Source organism: Pteronotus mesoamericanus, unplaced genomic scaffold (genome assembly GCF_021234165.1).
Source record: "Pteronotus mesoamericanus isolate MK-2021 breed Mesoamerican mustached bat unplaced genomic scaffold, CSHL_Meso_final contig_25, whole genome shotgun sequence".
NCBI classification, from domain to species: Eukaryota; Metazoa; Chordata; class Mammalia; order Chiroptera; family Mormoopidae; genus Pteronotus; species Pteronotus mesoamericanus.
This window is the reverse complement of record NW_026555105.1, coordinates 12,986,894-13,008,376: the sequence shown is the minus strand read 5'-3', so window position 1 is coordinate 13,008,376 and position 21,483 is coordinate 12,986,894. Positions and strand designations below refer to the sequence as shown.

Sequence of the window (21,483 nt, the reverse complement as noted above, 5' to 3'; positions counted from 1 at the left end):
AACACTCACTTGTCTTTACCTGAAATCTTCAGCTAGACCCCATTTTATAGCTATACCAAAAATAATTCTGACCCTTGAAAATAAGCATGTTCTTTTCCTTATCTCATCTGGGATATCATGACAGAGAGTTTTCTCACCACCATCTTTCCATGCAGGCAGACGACAGACGTGCCGGCACATGGCCACAAAACTATAGAAATAGTGTTCCAGGCTTTCATCCGACTTCTTGTCCAGACGAGAAATAATGCGGAACTGTGTCCAGTCAAAAGTTTTCTTTTCTTGATCATAAACAACACCAAAGGAAGACACTGTTCTGTAGAAGTCTGCTTGCTCCCTCCTTGTCCACCTGAGATTTAATCAGAAAGAGAGGGTGAGCTGTTTTTCCTTCCTTTAAAAAAAAGAAACTCAACAACTAACTTATTAAATGCCTACTAGAAGTGCCTGTGAGGTCAAGAAGCCATGTAGGGCTAGTATGTCTATTTTATTGTTTATTTTTATTTAAGTTAAATTGGGCTGAGAGGCTTATAATGAAAATAGCTTATCATCTGACAAGACTTCCAAACCGTTCAGCTTTCTTCTGGTATTTACCCCTCAATTTCTAAACCATGTATGCACATTTGTGATCTCCTGATTTATCAGCCTGAGAAAGTACCTAGTTTATTTCCTCTTGTGGGAGATATTTTTATAATACTGTTTACGGTTAAACATTTTGCCTTATATTCCCCCCATGTATGACATCCCAGAGTAACAGAATCCTGGAGGGACCTTCCAGACCATTAAATTCACCTCCTTCATTTTACAGACAAGGGAACTGATCCACAGAAGGGAAGCGCCTCCGCCCGCTGCACGCCTCCCCTGACCCCTATCACATCTCAGCTTGCTTCCTGGTTATGCTGGCAGGTTGTCTGTATCGATTATTTTCTCTAGAACACAAAGGATCTCTAGTCTTTATATCCTGTAGGATTAAGGTAATGACTCAAGGGAGTTGAACGATTATACTCCACCAGTCTTTATGGGGGGCTTTGGGCAGCGTACTCTTCACCTGCCAAGGGAATGAGATAAGCAGTGTGGCAAGGGGGTCAGAGGAAGAGTGAGAGGCAGGCAAGAAGGGGCTCTGGCTCTTCTCTTTGCAGCTGTAAAAGATGGAAGAAATGTTTCCCGAGTTATCAAATTTCATAAAGCCAGAAGGAGTGCAAAGAAGTAACTGAATGTACTATGTAGTGGTGTTTTAATTCACTGGATGTTACGCCAGAGAGATGGAGAGATATAAAGACTCAGAATTGCAGCTTCGCTAATATTTCGGGTGGCGCCATTCCTAGCCTGTGCTGGCCTTCTGAGCCGTCTTTAGCCTAATTCTCAGACAGGCAAGTAATTCCTGGCAATTTATATTTTCCTTCTAGGCTGGCATTTTATGGTTTCTGATTGTTCTCAAAGGCTTGACAAGGACTGGTAGCTATAAGAAGACAGGTTCAATAATAAGCCAGCTTCAATGCATACTAGTCACCCTGCTGCTGAAAGAACACGGTCTGATATAGGCCCCTTGTCACTTCTGCCCAGCATGGGGTTTTAAACTCCTCCCTCAGAGATGGGGCCCAACTTAGGAAAGAGGGTCAAGTTGGAAAATCATAAAAGTCTGGGAATTGTGAACAGAGGGTGTCCTAGATCTCATCGGACTCCCCATTTATCGGACTCCAAATGAAAACAATAACATTTGGAGGCTGGATCTAATTAATTCTGGAGTACAATTGTCCTCCAGCTACCAGTTTTCCCATCTGTCCCCTTTACCCAGTGGGCGGCTTAGCATGCCCTCTTGGCCACTGGCTTTACCTCTTTTGGGCTTCCTTGTTGATGAGGTCCATTTCAGAGGTTCTCCTGAACATCTCTTCCTGGACCCAGTATCCTTGGTTACCTGGTCCCAGAATTTCAGGCCGGCAGACCTCCTTGCGGTTGCAGCGCTGGTAAATAGTGACCAGCCGTCTGAGCCGAGCTGTGAGCGCGGATGAAACTGGCCAGGGCGATTTGTCTGGGTCGGAGCCATCCTGGGCTTCAAACATCAGTGAGGACATTAGTATTTACAAACAGAGCCGAGACCGAGGTGAATCGAGAACTTAATCAGCTCAGGGGCTAGGCATAGCTGGTGAGGCTACTGTTTCACTTTAGAAACAGCTTGGCTGTGGCTGGCTACTGTACAAATGCAAACTGTCTGCAGAACTGATTCGAGGATCTTGCTCCAAGCCGGAGACAAGCAGACCCTTTGTGGCCTTCTCCATAGAGGACTATGGGCTTTTGTGCAGCCAGGCCTTCCAACTGCCAAAGACTCAGTTAAATGTGAATTCAGAAAACCAAACCAGAAAACCAAACCAAAAAACCAAACCAACCCCGCCCCCACCTTTTCTCCCTCACCAAAAAATTAATAAAAAAACAAAAAACAATGAAACTATGATTCCTTTGTTTCTCTCAGACTCCATTCGGACGTCAGATATGATCACTGATTATCACTCCTGAATTTCCAGGCCAGGTGGAGGAAGCCTGCCAGAGCCACCTTACAGCTTCACATGTGACTCCAGGAGAGTTCGAGGAAGGTCAGGTTGCTTGGCTTTTTAAAAAATCCTTAAAAAACCACATTTTGATTCCATGTGAACTCCGTGACTATGAACCAGGACCTTACTCTTCTTGGCCTTCAGAAGGACATATTCTCACCTGCCTGGCTATCATCCTTCTTTTCGCCAAAAACGCCATCACCTCCATCGCCGGAGCTCTCCTAGGGATAAATGAAGCCATGCATGCCATCAGCAAACTGCAGCTCAAGAAGAAACCACCCCAGACGGCGCTTATACAGAAGGCGCAAACCCCCACAAGAGATATCTCCTGTCCATGAACATCTCAAAGACCAAAATGGTCCCTGAGAAATAAAGCTCACTTAAGCACAGTTTTAAAAGAGTCGGAAAGCAGTTTATTTAAAAATAAGCATTTTTTCCCCTCTGAAACTGTGTGGAATGATTCTGCCTGTAGAAAATTGCAGCTTAAAGAATGATGAACTTGAATGTTCTCCCTGGCAATTACATTTTACAAGCACTCTTTTAGCTGTGAATTTAAATATTTGCTTTACCATCGTGACTTTCAATTTAAGAGTCATTTCACAAAAGCTGCGCCTGCATTTTTGTTGTGAAAGAGTACCACGCTCATATTCATTACGGTTAGCTTACTTCACAGCAACAGACGTTATTTCCCTAAAACATGACTGCTCCAGGCACGGGACCTGATGGTGCAAAATCCCAGAAATTTAAAATTAAAATCATGATCAGAGGCTCCAAATGGATCTGGAGTAATATTACAGGCATGAGCTTATCCAAGTTGGAATGTTTGTCAAACTGGCTCTAATGGGTTCCTTCCCGAACCCCTTCTTGGTCTCAGGAATGGAACTTTAAAAGAAGAATGTGTGACAGATTGTATGTGGCTCCCAGCCCAGGACAGTTCCTCCCTGGTCCCTTTCAGAAAACATCTGTGGCCTCCTGGACAAGCACACAGCACAGGGACCAGCCCCCCAGGGACAACAGGAATGGATGGACACCTACGATAGGCAAGAGTTAAAACTTTAACCACTCTCTTGGGTCCCATGTACCATGGAAGGACCTGAGAGAGAAAACTCCGAAAAGGCGAAGAGGAGTGAGGTGCATTTTCTGAATGCACTTCTTTCTCACTAGAATAGCTAACATCACTGAGAACTATGTGTTACCTGAGCACCACACAAAACCCTTTATATGACATCTCATTTATCTCCTAGGACTGCTTCACAAGGTAGAAACTACTACTACCCACATTTTACAAACAAGATGTAGAAAGGGTCTGTGGCTTGCCCATGGTCACACATTAGTAAGTGGCGGAGCTGGGTTTCAAGCACAGTAGTCTGATGAGAGCATATATTTTCAACCACTAGCTATGAAAAAAGAGCAACAAGACAGTCCGGCTGAACATTTGTTTTGGAGAGAGAAACAAACCTAAAATCAGAAAACACCTGTGTAACCTCTTTTCCTTGGCCCAAACTGTGTCCTGCCACCTAACGTCTGTGAGCACTGGAAAGCTCAAGACGGCCCACTGCACCATTTCGAAGGCACATTTAAATACGCCATCTCATCCCCCTTCCGCTGTTTAGGTAGCTAAAAAATAAGCACAAAATAACCAACCATGCCATGCCTTATATCCTTTCCTGCCATAGAGAACATTTTTCAGTATCCTTGTAGCATCCATGGCGAGCCTTTGAATGCTGAGATTTATAACTACAGACACTTTCCGACTGAGAAATGTCCCGCAGCTCATAAAAGGTGGGAGTCAGGCGCCGGAGCTATCGTGCTCCTTATGATGACGCAGGGCAGGCTGCCGTGGGCACCGCCACGCCCCAGACCTGCAGGGCGGGCTCCCAGCTCGGTGCGAGGCGTCCCGCTTCCCCTTCCGGTCTATCTCATGGTTTCTGTCGGGACCTCGTGAGTAAGCATCTAGCCCCTTTTTCTGAAACCTGCCCTCTCTTGGAGGCACTCCCTCTCTCTAGAAATGACAAGAGGAGAAGAGCTGGCTTACCAGGAGTCCAAGTGAAAAAGATGCCATACCTGACAGAACAACCACGCCAGGGGCGTGTGCACTGTGTACAGCGGGGGCAGACTGGGGCCACGGAAGCACAGGGAAGGCCCAGAGTCTGAGTACCTACGTTAACACTTGGCATCTCAAGTTCTGCCTACGTGAGGCAATCTGAAAGAAATGTTCATCTTCGAAGAGGTGTCAATCAGTCATTTCAGACTCAAGGGTCCCAGAGACTGACAAAAAGAATGTCAAAACAAAGGAAACGGACTGCAAGAGGCAATTTCTCCATCTTGAGCACACATGAGGTTTGGAGTCTGAGAGTCCACTGCTCTCTGGCCTTGGGCAAGATGTTTCGATCTCTCTCAAGCTCATTTCTTTATTTGTAAAAATGGAGATAATAATACTTTATAGGGTGACTGTGAAGTACAAATGAGTCACTTATGTAAAGTATTTAATCTGCTGATACAAAGCAAATGCCCACAAATGGGAGCTGGGACTGAGGGAATACTAATAAGCAGTCCCAATTACTAGGTGAAATCACTCAGTATTTCTATCTTTCTACTGGGTTGGCCAAAAAGTTCATTGGTTTTTATTCTGTAAGGAGATTCTAGTAGTGCTTAGTGGTCTTTAACTTCATTTGAAACAATTTTTTTAGATTGTATTGTGACAGCTGTCATATTAGCATGTATTTAAAAGAAAAAACTTTTTGTGTAGCCATTTTAATCTGAATGTGCAAGAAAATATGCAACATTTTCAGCATATTATGCTTTATTATTTCAAGAAAGGTAAAAATGCAGTTGAAACACAAAAAAGATTTGTGCAGTGTATGAAGAAAATGCTGCGAAAGGTGGAATACGTCAAAAATGGTTTGCAAAGTTTCATGCTGGAGGTTTCTCGCTGGATGATGCTCCACAGTCAGGTAGACCGATTGAAGTGGATAGCGATCAAATCGAGCCATTAATTGAGAATAATCATTATACCATGTGGGAGATAGGTGACATATTCAAAATACCCAAATCAATACAGTTATTGATGAAAATGAAAAATGTGTCTTTTACTTTACGGAAAGAACTAAATGCACTTTTTGGCCAGCTCAATAAAACGTGTACTCTAAGGAAGGCTTCCTAACATAATAGAACAGCAACAATATCAGCAACAAATGTCTACTGAGACCCAAATAAGTTGCCAGATACTGTACTTTATATGCATTTTTCATCTATTCATTTATAATGAATAAGACAAGAGGGAATGAATTAGACAAGAGGGAATTGCATAATGGGGAGGTTGATAATCTTATCTAACATACATAGTTATTAAGTGGTGAATGGAATTGAAACCCAGAAGGTCTGACTCCAGAGGATGAGCTCTAACCACTATGCAGTATTGCCTCTGGCGGGTGGCGGACACACCACTGAATCAAAAGCCTGTCAGTACTAAGGGCAACTTAACTCCATGCCGTCACTTCTCCACTGGGGGCATGGGGCTCTGCTTCCTTATCTGAAACATAAATTCTAGGTTCCCTTGCTTGCGGCTGATTCTCCAGGCCTGGCTACCTCCCCTATTTGGGTCTGGGCATGGGCAGAGGTGGTGGCAGTGGCAGCAGGTCCCATGGGACCTGCAGACCCAGAGAATTCCCTCCATGCTCTTACACAAAACCCTAGGGCCAATTAACAGTGATGAGCGATCTTCTTCCATTTAGCAAACAAGGACAGTCCATGGACCTGTGCTAGATTCAGGAGCTACAACAGTAGAAAAGATGGGACCCTTATCCTTCTAGAGCCCACGTCTGACGGTTATGGAAGACATTAATACTGGCTATGCATTGTGATAAGTGCTCCTAAACACAGTGGAAAAACAAGAAAGCATCACCTACTCTACCAGATCCAAATCGGGTAGGGGAAAAGACACCCAAGAGGTGACTTGAACTTCATGTTGAAGAACACAGAGGAGTTTGCCAGGAGGAAGATGAACTCCCTGTGTAGAGGTAACAGGGGGTACAAAGGTGGAGTTAAAAAGATCCCAGAGATTTTCATTTTGCAGGAAAATCAAGCATCCTACTACTCTTATATAAACTTCATGTGGAAAGGAAATACACATCAAATGTCAATAACATAAAATGGAAAGATCATGGGATTCAGAAAAAGATACAAGCAGGGGAGACACTGCTCTTGTGTCCTTAAACCAGCATGACATTTTCTGCAGTTGATTAAAATTATTTAAACACTGGCTGTGTGGCCTGGCTGGTCGGAGAGTCATCCTGTACACCAAGAGGTTGCAGGTTCAATCCCCAGGTGGGGTGCATACCGGAGGCAACACTGCAATGGATGTCTGTCTGTCTGTCTCTCAAATCAATAAAAACGTATCCTCAGGTAAAGAAATAAAATAAAATAAAATAAAATAAAATAGCTACTTGAGCTTCCTCTTTTCTAGTACGGGGATCAGAATAAATGTCTAACTGATGGGGAAACATGCTTTGTAAGCTTGTAAGTAGTCCACATGCACATACCACTGTTTGTGTTCAGAGAACCCTTGAACTCTAAACTCATAAGAAAAGAGTGATTTTTTCAGTTCCTAACCGAAATTTTCTCCCAGTGGGATTAGACGATTTCAGGTGTATTCCCTGAAAGAGTTCTTCCCAAGCTCACTGTGCAGATGACACTATCCCCACCCACAAAGACCTTGTTTTAGAGGCACCTGGAGTAGCACAGCTACGGAGCAAGGACAAGACACACTATTACAAGACTATATGAGTGAAAGTTGTGCTAGTTCTCACTCCTATTTCTGCTCAAAGAGAGGTTAATCTCACAACATACAAGGTTTGGTAGAGAAGATTTCATTTATAATTCTAGGTTCCAAACCATCCCAAACACAAGTAAACTTTTAGACTGCTTTAGAAGGTTTCTGTAGTTCATGGACTTCAGCTGCATCTGAAATCTGTTCACCAAACTTCTTTTGGTATTAAAACAGGGAGAGGTTGGGGAAAGGGTTGTAAACTAGATCATCTCGAATGTCCCCTTTAACTAACATTCTACGATCCTCTGCCCGCCACATTTTAAGAGGACAACTGCCACAGTGTGTTCTGGAAGGCACTAGAGTTGTGAGGGGTCTGGAGACGATGTGATGTGAAGAAAGGTAGAGAGATTATCCTGCAAAGAGATTTAAAGAGATTAAGGTTACTAGCTGGCCTCAAGAATTCTAAAATACTATCAGAGAGGAAAGAGAGTTGTTGTTTACAGTACCGAAGAAAACTAGACACAATCTATGGAACCAACTAGAGCCAGATATCTGGGTCAACATAAGGAAGTATCACCCAACAATGACAGGGGCTTCCTTGGAAGGCAGCACATTCATCCTCTTTTTCCCATGGACTCCTGGAAGTATGTGAGCCTACCTGGAGTGACCCCCTGACAGCGAAGTTGGAGAGGGGCTGGAAAACTCAGAGATGTGTCAGGGCTCCCTGCAGTGCTGAGATTCTTCCCCTCTATTAGCTGTTAATCCTTCTATGCTCAGGTCTGTTTAATTCAGATAAATAACCCTAGTTATGGGTGATAGGCTCTTTGGGCTTCTTTAACCCTGCTTGCGGATCTGTCTGAGGACAGAAATGGGAGTAGGGAACACCCAACCAGTATCTTCAGCGCAGGAGGTGTGGGGTGAGAGGGCAGCAGGTGTGCTTCCAATGTTGGCTGTTCTGTATTTGTTACTTTAGCACATGGACTAAAAGTCGAGCATAATCTGTTATATAATCTGTCAACCTCAAAGTCTGGGGGAAGCCATTCTCTATTTAATCAGCTTTTGATTATATTCTATTTATAGCCCAGATTTTAGGGGTTTGAGGAACAAAAGAAATAATACAGGCATTAATTTTATAAATGAGTCAAACGTAGTTCCAGAGGAGTTTTACCTTACTATAAGAAAACAAGTTATTTTACCAGTTCTGCTTCAAACCACCCCCTACCTCCACCCCAGTGCCCAGAGCTCTCCAAGATCAAAGGCTGAGTGCAGTGCTTAAGCAGGTAAACTTGATTGTGACCAGCTCTCAGCAGGGCCTGGCCAGCCAGCTGGCCTGGTGGCTACCCTTTCATAAAAGCTGATGCTTGGGAGATGGCACAGGTATGTCAGTTGAAATATTTTGTACTTTCTTGACAGTGAAAAGAATAGTTGATTGGGAAAAAGAATGCCAGAATATTGAGAGCATATCTAGTTTGAACTCTATCATCTAATAGCTGTGAGCATTTGGCAAAGTTCTTTAACTTCCTGGGCCCAAATCTGTTCAGCCCTCAAAGGAGGGCAGTGACGTCTGAAGTGTTTACCTCACATGGCTGAGATGAAAATCAAATGAAACAAGTGGAAAAAGTGCTTTGGAAAGAGTCAAGTTCTACATGAGTATAAGGTATTACTTTCATTTCTTTGAAAATGAAATAATACTAAAGTTGTTTTCCATGGGAAAACATATCCCAAATTCCAGATAAAAAGTAGCAGTATACGATGGGACCCAATTATCAAGACCAGAACCCTATTTCCTTCAGGTCCAGGGGCTGAATCTTCACACTCATTTGCTTCAATCCACTGCTTCCCAAACCTTGGGGGAGATATGGAAACACAGTTTTGGAAAATAATTATTTCCTATTTTGAGAAAAGTGATGTCATTATTATTAATACAGGACTCAGAGCTGATAGAAGCCAAAGTAAATATCACACATTCTCCAAACTAGAACCAAAAGAAAAGAATTGATAACTTCCAGGTGGTGATCAGAAGAGGAAAGATTATTTTGGCAATGGAGTAAGTTGGGGACAATGCAATAGTAACCTCTGGGATCCAGAATCCATGAAATTCTAATAGATGCATTTGCTCCACTACTCAAAGTCCGGGAACACAGAGTAAACAGTGCTTGAGTCCTGGTAGGGTTTCGGTCTTCTCATGCAAAGTCCCAGAAACGCATTGGTAAAATGCAATGCAGACTTATGCCTACGGGGAGATGTGCATTTCTTCATCTCTCACTCTAGGTACCACTATACATCCCTGGACCGTATAACACCATTCATAAAACAAACATCCTAAGAAACTCTGAAAGGTAAAGAGAAAGCAAATCATCCAGGGATCCTGGGGCTCAAGGAATGACACAGTGCTGAGTTCTCTGGGTTTTCTTCACTGCTTTACATATTCGAGATTTGGAGGTAAAGAAGCTGGCTAGCTGGAAATGACAAACGGTGCACAGAAAAAACAAACAAACAGACAAACAAACAAATGAACAAAAAAAAACACCTTCCAAAAAGGCCTGCTCTACCAAAGGACCAGGAAAAGGGCAAGTTAGAAATACACAAAATGTTATGTTGTAATAAGGAACCCCATTCCCCTACTGGGGTGGTGTCAAAATGCCAAAAGGGAGTGGGACTTTCATCCCTGATAGTAATGAGCTGCCCACTCCCACTCATGATGTCAACAAAGACTGCACAGAGAGCTGAACTTCCATTCCTGCCCAGCAGTAATGAGGAAAAAAAACCCTGCGTGTCGTCAGGGGCTGACTGGGAACATGAACTTTTCTACTCCTACCTGGTAGTATAAAGGTGGTGCAGTGCCTACTCACTGTTCCCCTGAAAGAGAGGTGTCAGAGGCAGTCAGCTACAACAGAAGTTTTCTGTAAGATCCTGAGTCTCATAATACAATAATCAAAATGTCCAGGTTCCTCTCAAAAATCACTTATCATACCAAGACCCAGGAAGATCTCAACCTGAATATAAAAGGATAACCAACAGATGCTAGCCCTGAAATGACAGAGATTTTATAATTATCTGACAAAAGAATGCAAAGCAGTCATCAATAAGTAATCCACACTCACCACCAATGAAAAAAAAAATTCCAGCAAAGAAACAAAATCCATAGAACCAAAGGGAAGTTTTAAATATGAAAAATACAATAACCAAAAAACAAAAGTAAAAACAAAAAAATCCCCCCCAAATTAAAAAACCCTTAATGGATAGGTTCAACAGCAGAATGGAGAAAGAAAAGAATCAGAAAACTAGAGACAGAAAACCATAAAGTACCCCATGTAAACAACAGAGAGGAAGACTTTAAAAATAATTAAACAGAGCCTCAGGAACCTGTGGGACTATAACAATAGATCTAACATTCATGTCATCAGAGACCTACAGGGGGAGGAAGAAGGGCTTGAAGAGTGGAAATTTCCCAAGTTTGGCAGAAGATATAACCTACAGATTCAAGAAGCTGAGGAAAAGCAAGTAAGATGAACTCAAAAGAAATCTACACAAAAACACCATCGTTAAACTTGAAAACTAAAGACCAAAAAAAGTCTTGCAAGTATCAAGAGAGAAAAAACATCTTACCAATAGGGGAAAACAACATCAACAACAGCGGATTTCTCATCAGAAACCATGAAAGACAGAAGGAAGTAGCCCAACATTTAGAGCTGAAAAACACCAACTGTCAACCCAGAATCCTATATCCAGTGAAAATACTGGGTTGGCCAAAAAGTCCATATGGTTTTTTCTGTAAAATAAAAGACACACTTTTCATTTTCACTAAACTTTATTGATTTGGATAGTGTGACTATGCCGGCTATATCCCATGTGGTATAACGTTGATTTTCTCAATCAATGGCTTGATTTGATGACTATCAACTTCAACTGGTCTACCTAACCGTGGAGCATCATCCAGTGAGAAATCTCCAGCATGAAACTTTGCAAACCTCTTTTGACAAGTTCGATCAGTCACAGCACCTTATCCATATACAGCACAAACCTTTTTATGCATTTCAGTTGTTTTTACCTTTCTTGAAATAATAAGGCATCACATGCTAAAAATGTGTATTTTCTTCCATTTTCAATATTAAATTGGCTACACAAAAATTTACCAATTTTGGTAAGTTTTTTTAAAAAAAATTCATGCTGATAGGACAGCTGTCACAGCACAATCTAACAAAAACTGTTTCAGATGAAGTTAAAGACAACTAAGTGCTACTAGAGCCATCTTATGGAAAAAACCAAACAACCTTTTTGGCCAACCCAATATCCTTCAGGAATGCAGGGAATATTGAGACACTCTCAGGTGAAGAAAAACTAAGATCTATCACTAGCAGAAATACCCGGAAAGAATGGCTACAGGAATTTCTCAGAACAGAACAAACAGACATGAAGAAAGAATATGCTAAACAAAAATATGGGTAAATAAAGTAGCCTTTGCTTCTCTTCTTGCATATTCTAAATTATATCTGACAGTTGTAGCAAAAATTGAAACAATGCCTGATGATTCTAAATGTATATAGAAGAAATATTGAACACAGTTATATTATACATTGGGAAGGATAAAAAGACAGAATCTAGAAGGTGCTATGCTTCACTTGAACTGGTAAAATGAAGATAACAGTGGACTGTGATATACTATGTATATATAATAAAATACCTAGAATAACCACTAAAAAGCTATAAAAATATAGCTAAATCAAAAAGTAATCATAAAAAATATTCAGGTAACCCAGAGTAAGACAGGAAAAGCAAAACAGAGAAAAAGCAGAGAAAACAATAAAATGTCATGCTTTAGCCTGTACGTAGCAATACTACATTAAATGTAAATGGCTTAATATACCAACTAGAAGACAGAGACTGGCAGAATGGATTAAAAAATATGACATAATTATATGCTGTTGGCAGGAAAGTCACTTCAAATATAATGATAAAGGCAATTTGAAAGTAAAAGGACAGAAAAAGATACCATGCAAATATTAATCAAGGAATCCAGGACTAGCTATAATAATATCAGATAAAGTACACTTCAGAGCACAGAAAACTATCAGAGACATTACATAATGAGTATATAAAGAGAGCAGAGTGGATCCACCAATAAGACATAAATCCTAGACGTGTATACACCAAACAACAGAGCTGCAAAATATGCAAAGCGAAAACTGAGTGGACTGAAAGGAGAAACAGACAAGTTTATAATTACAGCTGGCGACTTTAATACCCTGCTCTCAAAAACTGATGAAACAACTAGGCAGAAAATCAGCCAGGATACAGAAGAACTCAATAACACTTCCAACCAACAGAATCTAAGTGACATGTATGCAACACTCCACCCAACAACAGCACGATACACACATTTTTTCAAGTGTCCATGGAGCATACTGAGATAGACCATATGCTAGGCCATAAAACAAACCTTAACAAATTTAAAACAACTGAAATAATACAGAGTATGCTCTCTGAACACAATGTAATCAAACTAGAAATCAAAACCAGAAAAATAATGGATAAGTCTCCACTGGAAACTAAATAATACATGCCTAATAATCTATGGTTCAAAAAGGAAGTCTCAAGAGAAATTTTTTAAAAAATACATTAAACTGAAAATGAAACTACAACATAGTAAAATTTGTAGGACATAAATTCAAACAATGCTGAGAGGAAACATACAGCACTGAATGCATACATTAAACAAGCAAGAAAGTCTCAAATCAGTAATCTAAGTGCCCACCCCAAAAATCTAGATGAGGAGGAAAATAAAACCAAAGCAAACAGAAGGAAGGGAATAATAAAGAGTAGAAATTAGTGACATTAAAAACAAAAACAGCCCTTGCTGGTAGGGCTCATTGGACTGAGTGCCAGCTTGCAAACTGAAGGGCTATAGGTTCGATTCCAAGTCAGGGCACATGCCTGGGTTGCAGTCTGGGTTCCCAGTTAGGGGCGTGCAAGAGGCAACCTATTAATATATCTCTTATTAATCAATATTTCTCTTCCTCTCTTTCTCCCTCCCTTCTCCTCTCTCTAAAAATAAATAAAATCTTTAAAAAAATGAACTCAGAAAAACAATAGAGAAAATTAATGCAACAAAGAGCTGATTCTTTAAAAAAGATAAAGTAGACAAATCTGTAGCAAGGTAAATAAAAGGAAATTGCTAATACCAGGAATGAAATAGGGAATTTCACTACAAATTCTACAGACGTCAAGGGATAATAGGAGAATGTTATGAACAAATCAACACACATGCATTTGACAACTCAGATGAAACAGATCAATTTCTTGAAAAACACAAGCAATCACAATGTATTCAATATAAAACAGACAACTATTTATAATTTAAAAACTCCCCCAAAAGGGCTCTCCAGGTCCAGATGTTTTCACTGGAGAATCTTACTTAACATTTAAAGAATTAATACCAATTCTAGACAACCTCCACCAGGAAATAGGAGGAAAGGGCACATCCACTTCACTTCATGAGGTTAACATTACCTCAATCAAAACCAGACAAAGACAGTACCAAAAGACAAACACATATCAATATCCCTCATGAATAGAGATGCAAAAATCCTTAAGAAAATATTAGCAAATAGAATTCAACAACAAAAACCATACACTATGAACAAAGTTTATCCCAATTTATCCAGGGATGTAAAGCTGGTTCAATATTTGAAAATCAATCAAAGTAATCTACCATGTTAATAGGCTAAATAAGAAAAATTACCCAGCCATATTAACTGGTACAAAAAATGTACCTGACAAAATTCAACATCCATTCATGATAAAGATTCCCAGAAAATCAGGAATACAGGAGAATATCTTCATCTTCAACAAAGAGCATCTACAAAAAACCTACAACTAACATTATACTTAACGATGAAAAATTGAATGCCTTCCTCCTACTAGCAGAAACGAGGCAATGATGCCTGCTTTCATACCTTTATTCAACACAATGCTGGATGTTTTAGACAGTGCAATACAGTGAAAAAAGGAAACACATGGCATGTAGATCAGAAAGGAAGATATATAACTCCCTATTTGCAGACATGTTGGTTGACATAGAAAATGTCAAGAAACCTACAAAAACTTCATAGAACTCATATAAATGGAAAAGATATACAGTAAGCTTCAGTATCATAAAAAAATAAATAAATAGTAAAGATGTAAATTCTCCCCAAAGTGACATGTGTTTAATGCGGTTCCTATCAAAATCCCAAGAATTTTTGTAGAAATAGCTAAGATTATTTTAAAACTTACATAGAAAGGCAAAGGAACAAGAGAGTTAAAATAATTTTTTAAAAAAATGAGATGAATCAGTTTACTCAACTTAAAACTTATTACGTAGCTACAGTAATCAATATATATGCTGTTGGCAGAGGAATATATAATAAATAGATCAATGGAACAGAACAGAGAACCCAGAACAGATCCACACAAATATGTCCAACTGACTTTTTGACAAAGGTGCACATGCAATTCATTTGAAGAAAGATAGCTTTTAAAAACAAATGGTTCCAGTGCAATTGGGTGTGGATGGGTAAAGAAAACAAACCTCAATCTAGTCCTTTGCTTTTATATGAAAATTAACTTAAAATGGATCATAGACTTAAATGTAAAACTAAAAAAACTTTTAGAAAAAAATAGAAGAAAATCTCTAGGTTCTACATCTTGGCAGAGTTCTCAGTTTGATACCAAAAACATGATCCATAGAAGAAAAAACTGGTAAGCTGGACTTCATCAAAATTAAAAACTTTTATTCTACGAAAGACAATGTGAATAGGATAAAAAATGAACTATTGGGTGGGAGAAATATTTGCAAACCATATCTGACAAAAGACTAGTGTCTAGAATACATGAAGAACTCTAAAATATCAGCAGTAAAACAAACAATGAAATTAGAAAATGGGCAAAGGACATGAAGAAACATTTGACTGAAGAGGTATATATATGGCAGTTAAGAATATAAAAAGATGTTAAACATTATTAGCTATTCAGGAAATGAAAATAAGACCGTGAGATATCACTATATATCTATCAGAATGGCTCAATGAAAAAACAAGTGACAATATAAAAGCTAGGGAGGATGAGGACACACTGCTGGTGGGAATGTAAAATGGAACAGCCATTCTGGAAAAAAAAAACAGTTTTGTAGTTTAAAAAAAAAAAAAAAACCAAAAAACTAAACATGTGACTACCATATTACCCAGCAATTATACTCCTGGATATTTATCCCAGAGAAACAGAAATGTATGTTCACACAAAATCTGTATGTAGATGTTTACAGAGGTATTCGTAATAGTCCAAAACTAGAGACAACTCAATGTCCTTCAAGGGATGAACAGTGAAACAAACTGTGATACATCCACACCACAGAAAACTATTCAGTAATAAAAAGGAATGAATTATTGTTACAGACAACAACCTACAGGGAGTCATGCTTAGTGATAAAAGCCAATTCCTCAAGATTACATATTGTATGATTCCATTTATATAATATTCTTAAAATGTCAAAATTATAGAAATAGACAACAGGATAGTGGTTGCCAGGGGCTAAAAAGGAGGTGAGGGCAGGAAGGAAGTGGAGGTGGCTCTAAAAGGACAACATGATCGATCTCTGTGGTCAGGAAATGTCAAGACTCTTATCAGTGTCAGCAACCTGGTTGTGATACTGTACTCTAGTTTTAACAAGATGTTCCCAGGTGAGGACATGGATATAAGGTATAGGGAATCACTCTGTACTGTCTCTTACAATCACACCTAGAATCTACAGTTATCTCAAAATTAAAAGTTTTTTAGAATGAAAGTACAATGCAGTCATATGTTGACAATTTGTATAATAAAATGTTGCAGAAAATGCAATGCAATCGAATCCCCCAAGACCACTGGTAGGATGAGGATTTCTCTCTTCATATTACAGACCGTGGGGATTACCAGGACAACACATTTGACTCACCATTTGTTTCTGGAGGCCATCTACTTTGTCTTCAGCGTTGTCTTCTTTATCCATGTTGCCTCTAAATAAAAGTTAAAAGAAAAAAGAAAAAAGGCATCACCTACCACCTTGGAGCTATTTGGCAACCATGGTGCTTGTAAGAAAACCTATTAAAGCACAGAGCATAAAGAATAGTAGTAGATCCCTTTCCCCACAGGCTTCAAAGACCAAGAGACGAAGATGGTAAGCAGCTTGGGGAACCTATGAAGGACAGGAGCTGGTACTTGGTTCAGAGTGCTTACAAGTCAAAGAAAAGGCCTGAGGTGTAACAGGATGTAACCAAAGCAGTCACTGTGGAAGGCTGTCCCAGCATGGCAAGGTTTAAGAGAGAAGCTAGACTGTGAGAAAGAGACCATTAGTGTGCTAGACCCATGTGGAAGGGGTCACAGATTCGTGGCATGACATGTTACATCACAGTTGGCCTATGCAGCTTCTCACCTCTCGGGAATCCCATCTGAGGTCCCATCTGTAACACCCTGTTCTGCAGAAAGGGACTTCTCATCTGGCATCCCGACTTTCTCCAGGAAGCAAAGTGCTGGGTCAGCTCGCATGGCATTGTACCGCTCATACCCTGATCAGAAGCAATGAGAAACGTCAGAAGTCAGGTCAGAACTCACAAAATCTGCCCTGGGTCCTAGACAGTCATTTTGTTTCTCTTATTAGATAAAAACAAAACAAAAATACTTTTTTAAGATGAACTATTTCCTCTCAGGTGAAGATCCTTGACTTAAAGTAGATACTTCTGAGTAGTGCTTGACCAAAAATGAAAGCTTATATCAATCCGATGTGTCTGAAATACTCGTATAGATACAATTCTCACTGTTTGCTTCTTTGGAAGGCAAAGGGCAAGGTGATTTTACAATTTCTTCCCTTTACCCCCCAACTCTGGACATCTTGTTACTTCCTGCAATGGGCGTTGTTTTCTTATAGTCCAATTTTATCCCATGTGTTAAAAAGGGAAGCTGAACATAGTAATGGATGCAAAGAGGATGAAATATAAAGAGGGCTGTGGTTGTTAATTAGATTAAAATGTGTTTGTTGCTTCTGTGTTTATCTCAGTACAAAATCCTAAATCCACTGGCCAGGGCTTTGGAATTGCCCCTCAACACATCCTCAAAATCAAAACAGATAGAAAATTTTTGACGCAGAAGAGAGGACTCAAAAGGGAGGTAAACACAATGAAAAAAATAATACTTTGATGAAGCCCATGTATGATAATTTGTTATTATTTTATTGAATCTAATGTAATCTCACAACGAGACAGGATTTGGTCATGTAAAAGACCCAAATCTGTTTTATCAAACTAGTCTGGGTGGGAAATCCTTGATGATCATCAAAGCTCTTTCCCTGTCACTCCTAACAAACAAAGTCAATTTCTAGCTCAGTAGTATGTACAGAGAGACCCCATCCCAGGTGATGCAAGATGCTGTATTTGACATGAGAACTAGCTTGGGTGGGTGTAAATATCAGTCTTGATTTAACTTTGTTGGATGTCGTTTTTATATCGGTTTTTGTTCTTTCACTGTCGATGCAGCTCTATCGTTCACCACGTAGGCAGCACCCAGTACTTTTTCTCTGAGGAGTTACGGTATTCATCTTTTTAATCTAAGTGACTGTTCCATCTCGATGACAGATGCTGCCTGCATGAGACATATGACACTAGACACTGGGGTGCTTTATGTTCTTCTTTAGTTACTTATTCCATAGGGCGATTACAGACATATGATCGTGGGCTGCCTGAAGGGGAACATCCAGCCAGGAGAGGATCTGATTTAGACTTGAGGAGATTGGGCCCATGAAGCCAACCACAGGCATCTGCCTAACAAAGTCTAGGTTGATTCAATGTTACCATCCAACAAAATCAGTCTGGTCCTATCCAAGAGTGAGGTAGTATGGCATGTATGGCTCAGGACCAGTCCCCTAGCACTGGGTTTCTCTCATCTCTATAGGGCGTCTGCTAAATTCATCATATACTACAATGGGCGCTGAAGGCACTGCACACAGCACCTTCCTGGCATCTGCACCTCAGCCTTGACTTTGAATACTGAGTTCACCGTAACCAGCAGTCTGGGAGAATATGAATGGAAGGAGTGATGTATCATCTTAAGGTCTCACAGGTGTGCTCAGGAAATCCTAGGAATTAACTTACACTCCACCCCCCGCCCCCCTGCCCGGCCGCCCAGTGCTTCATGGAGCAGGAGAGTTTTAAATTTGGAAGTAACCTTAAACATCATCTAGTTGGCCCTTTACCATTTCTGATATGAAACTAAGAGATAAGAGAAACGCATTAATCTCACTACCATACACCCTGATCAGGGATTATGAAACTAGTAGGTGTGGTGCCAATATTAACTTGCCTTTCCTAGGAGAGAAACTCTAAGAAGCTGGGCATTCTTAGAGTCCTGTCCTCTTTATATTCTGAAGCTCCAATGTAAGTCACACCTTCCTGCTGAATTGTCCCTATCATCATTGTGTAATGACCCTTTAGATCCCAAGTTATGCTTTTTACCTTAAAGACTTATTGTATGAAAGTGACTTTGCCATACCAGGTTTTCGCTTTGTTTTGGTTGTTAGTATTTGCCTGAAATATCTTGTTTCGCCCCTCAGCTGCCAATCTCATTCTACCTTCCACCTCATCTTCTCTTTCATGTCTCCATTTCTTTCTCTCTCAGAAGCATGCTCTTCCAGCGCTGCTTCTCTGGGCCACTCAGAGAGCCTTTCCTTGCCCTCCTTTCCCGTGGGGGCTTGTTTCCTGTTTCAGTGTGGGTATTCAACACCCAGACCCTCTGGTCTGCTGTCCTATCAGCTCCTGGGCTTTCAGCTCTCCATCTGGGGATTTCCTTTATTTCTTTCAGGTTCAGCTAGGTAGTGTTACACTCATAATTCGCCTAGGCTTTCTGTATGTTTGTGGTCAGTGTGTTGGCTTATGGAAGGGAGAGGAGGCATGTAAATTCTGTCTGCCATACTGGTGGGACTACAAGTGCATCCTCTGACACCACATTGTCTTAATCAGGGATTTGGCAACATGCTCCAAAGCCACCACTAAAACAAGACACAGGGTCAGTAGACTTTCCCTGCATGCACCAAGTTTAGATGCTCTGGAATGTGGTTGCCTCCAGCAGCCTGTCTACTTCTAGGTTCTTTCCAAAATTAGATTAAACCAGGGCTCAGTTACACTGTACTCCCTTGAGCTAGGGAGGTCACAGGCTGCTTCTTCCCTCTTCAGAGCTGAGTTCTAGCCCTGTACTGTCCAACAGAGGAGCCATACATGGCTATTTTAATTAAAACTACATAAAATAAAAAATACAGTAGCTCATTTCTATTTGTTGCATTTCAAGTGCTCAACATGTGGCTCCTTTATAGGAGACTTCCAGGGCAGAAAAAGGACATTTCCAGAGTCACAGGTCGTTCTATGGCAGCACCATTCCAGCCTAACCCCAGTGGTCCAACAAAGAACCCTTGGCAGCACTGGGCTGGGATCCTGAAGCCTGAACTTGGAGCACCAGAATCCCAGTTTTGGGGGGATTCCTCATTAAAATATCATCCCTCAATATCCAGGGAAGTTTGGTTCTATGATATCCCTGAGATTACCAAAATCCACAGATGCTCAAGTCCCTTAAATAAAATGGTGTAGTATTTGCATATAATCCATATTTGCATACACTACAGCAGGGATGCCTGCGTAATACTTTAGTCATGAAGATTCAGCGTAGTACTTGGCATACGGTAAAATTAAAGTTTTGCTTTTTGGAACTTTCTGGGACTTTTTTTTCCTGTTTAATATTTTTTATCTGCGTTTGGTTGAATCTGTGAATGTGAAACCCGCAGATACAGAGAAAATGCAACTGGTTAGCCAGTAAGAGTTCTACTCATAGGGCATGTGTTAGAAAGTTTACATTCCAAAGGCAGAGTAATAAGCGACAGTGGAACAGCATCAAGCATCTATTATGTACCAAGCACTGTTCTAGGCAGTTTACCTATATTGTCTTATTTAATCTTCCAACAACTCTCCAGCTCGGCTCTTTTGATGGTATTCCCCTGTATAGGTAAGTAATTAGGTCAGAGATGTTTATGACGTGCCCAAGGTCAGACATTTAGTAAGTGGCAGAGCTGGCAGTAAAAGCCAAGTGTAATGAACTCTTCCCACTTTAAACTCTGCTATCCACAGTTCAAAATTTCAGTTAAGTCACTTGCAGAAAAGGTGTGTATAAAGCACACAATAGTGATTATCACCTGGCACTTTCATTATTCATTTTAACTGTTGCCAGAAGGCAAGGGTGGGTGCTTAGAACAGTGCCAGAAGTGAGAAAAGGGGGCACTTATTTCAGTTTCGAAGCTACTCCTAAGATTCTCAGTCCCCTTAGTCTCTTGCTTACCACATTAAAAAAAAAATGCCCATGCCATATTCAGGTCTCAAATTTTATACCCAATAGGGCAAACCAGAAATACGGAGATTACCTGGAATGACCTTAGAATTCTGTGAACATATGGAATGCTAAAACATTATCATTTCCCTCATTTATTCCTTCACTCGAGAAAAACGAAGTGCAAGTAAGAAAAAGAAGGGACAACTGTAATAGCATAAACAACAAAACACAGTTTAAGAAAAAAAAAAAAAAGAAACAACAGGTGCTACCACGTGCCAGGCACCTGGCCAGAAGCTGGGACAACAGAAGTAAAGGAACGTGGGGCAGTCCCAGGCCCGAGTGCACAGACGGATTGTTAGTATGAGGAAGACACGAGGTCTTCACCACCACAATCATCCTCTGAAGTTCCCCACTAACACAAATGTGCGCTGGAATTTCATGGTTCACATTCATCTGCCTGAAATATCAAGAGGGCAGAGGTAAGGCTCTACTTTCTACTAGACTTGCAACAGGGCCTTGCAGTTTTCAGGAAAGGGGAATGTCCACTGAAATACACACCATGTTTGAATACACCAATCAGAAGAGACTTATCGGCCTCGGCATCCCACCAGTCCACTGGGATCTCCACGTAGTCAATGTCGGGCAGAGGCACTTCCAGCTCCCTGAGGAAGGAAGGGTGTAAACTCAGAGTTCCTTTAATGCAGACAGAAAACAAGGTAAGAGCTACTGGCTGGACCCTGGTATTAAGCCACAGTGCCTAGTTATATGCTTAGACACAAAGTAACAAGGACGCAGAAG

The 21,483-nt window shown here is 40.6% G+C and overlaps 1 protein-coding gene across 2 annotated transcripts in view; it reads right to left on the bottom strand.

Annotated features, from left to right (window-relative positions):
• The window catches only part of CHD6 (chromodomain helicase DNA binding protein 6), a 173,705-nt gene that overhangs the window by 20,036 nt on the left and 132,186 nt on the right, over positions 1-21,483 (bottom strand). For both annotated transcript variants that reach the window (XM_054573731.1, XM_054573730.1), the window contains 6 exons: positions 21,244-21,347; positions 16,757-16,889; positions 16,280-16,340; positions 2,701-2,761; positions 1,828-2,044; positions 138-346 (listed from right to left, as the gene is read on the bottom strand). In XM_054573731.1, the coding sequence (XP_054429706.1) occupies positions 138-346; positions 1,828-2,044; positions 2,701-2,761; positions 16,280-16,340; positions 16,757-16,889; positions 21,244-21,347 (785 nt within the window). The remainder of the gene's footprint in view (positions 1-137; positions 347-1,827; positions 2,045-2,700; positions 2,762-16,279; positions 16,341-16,756; positions 16,890-21,243; positions 21,348-21,483) is intronic.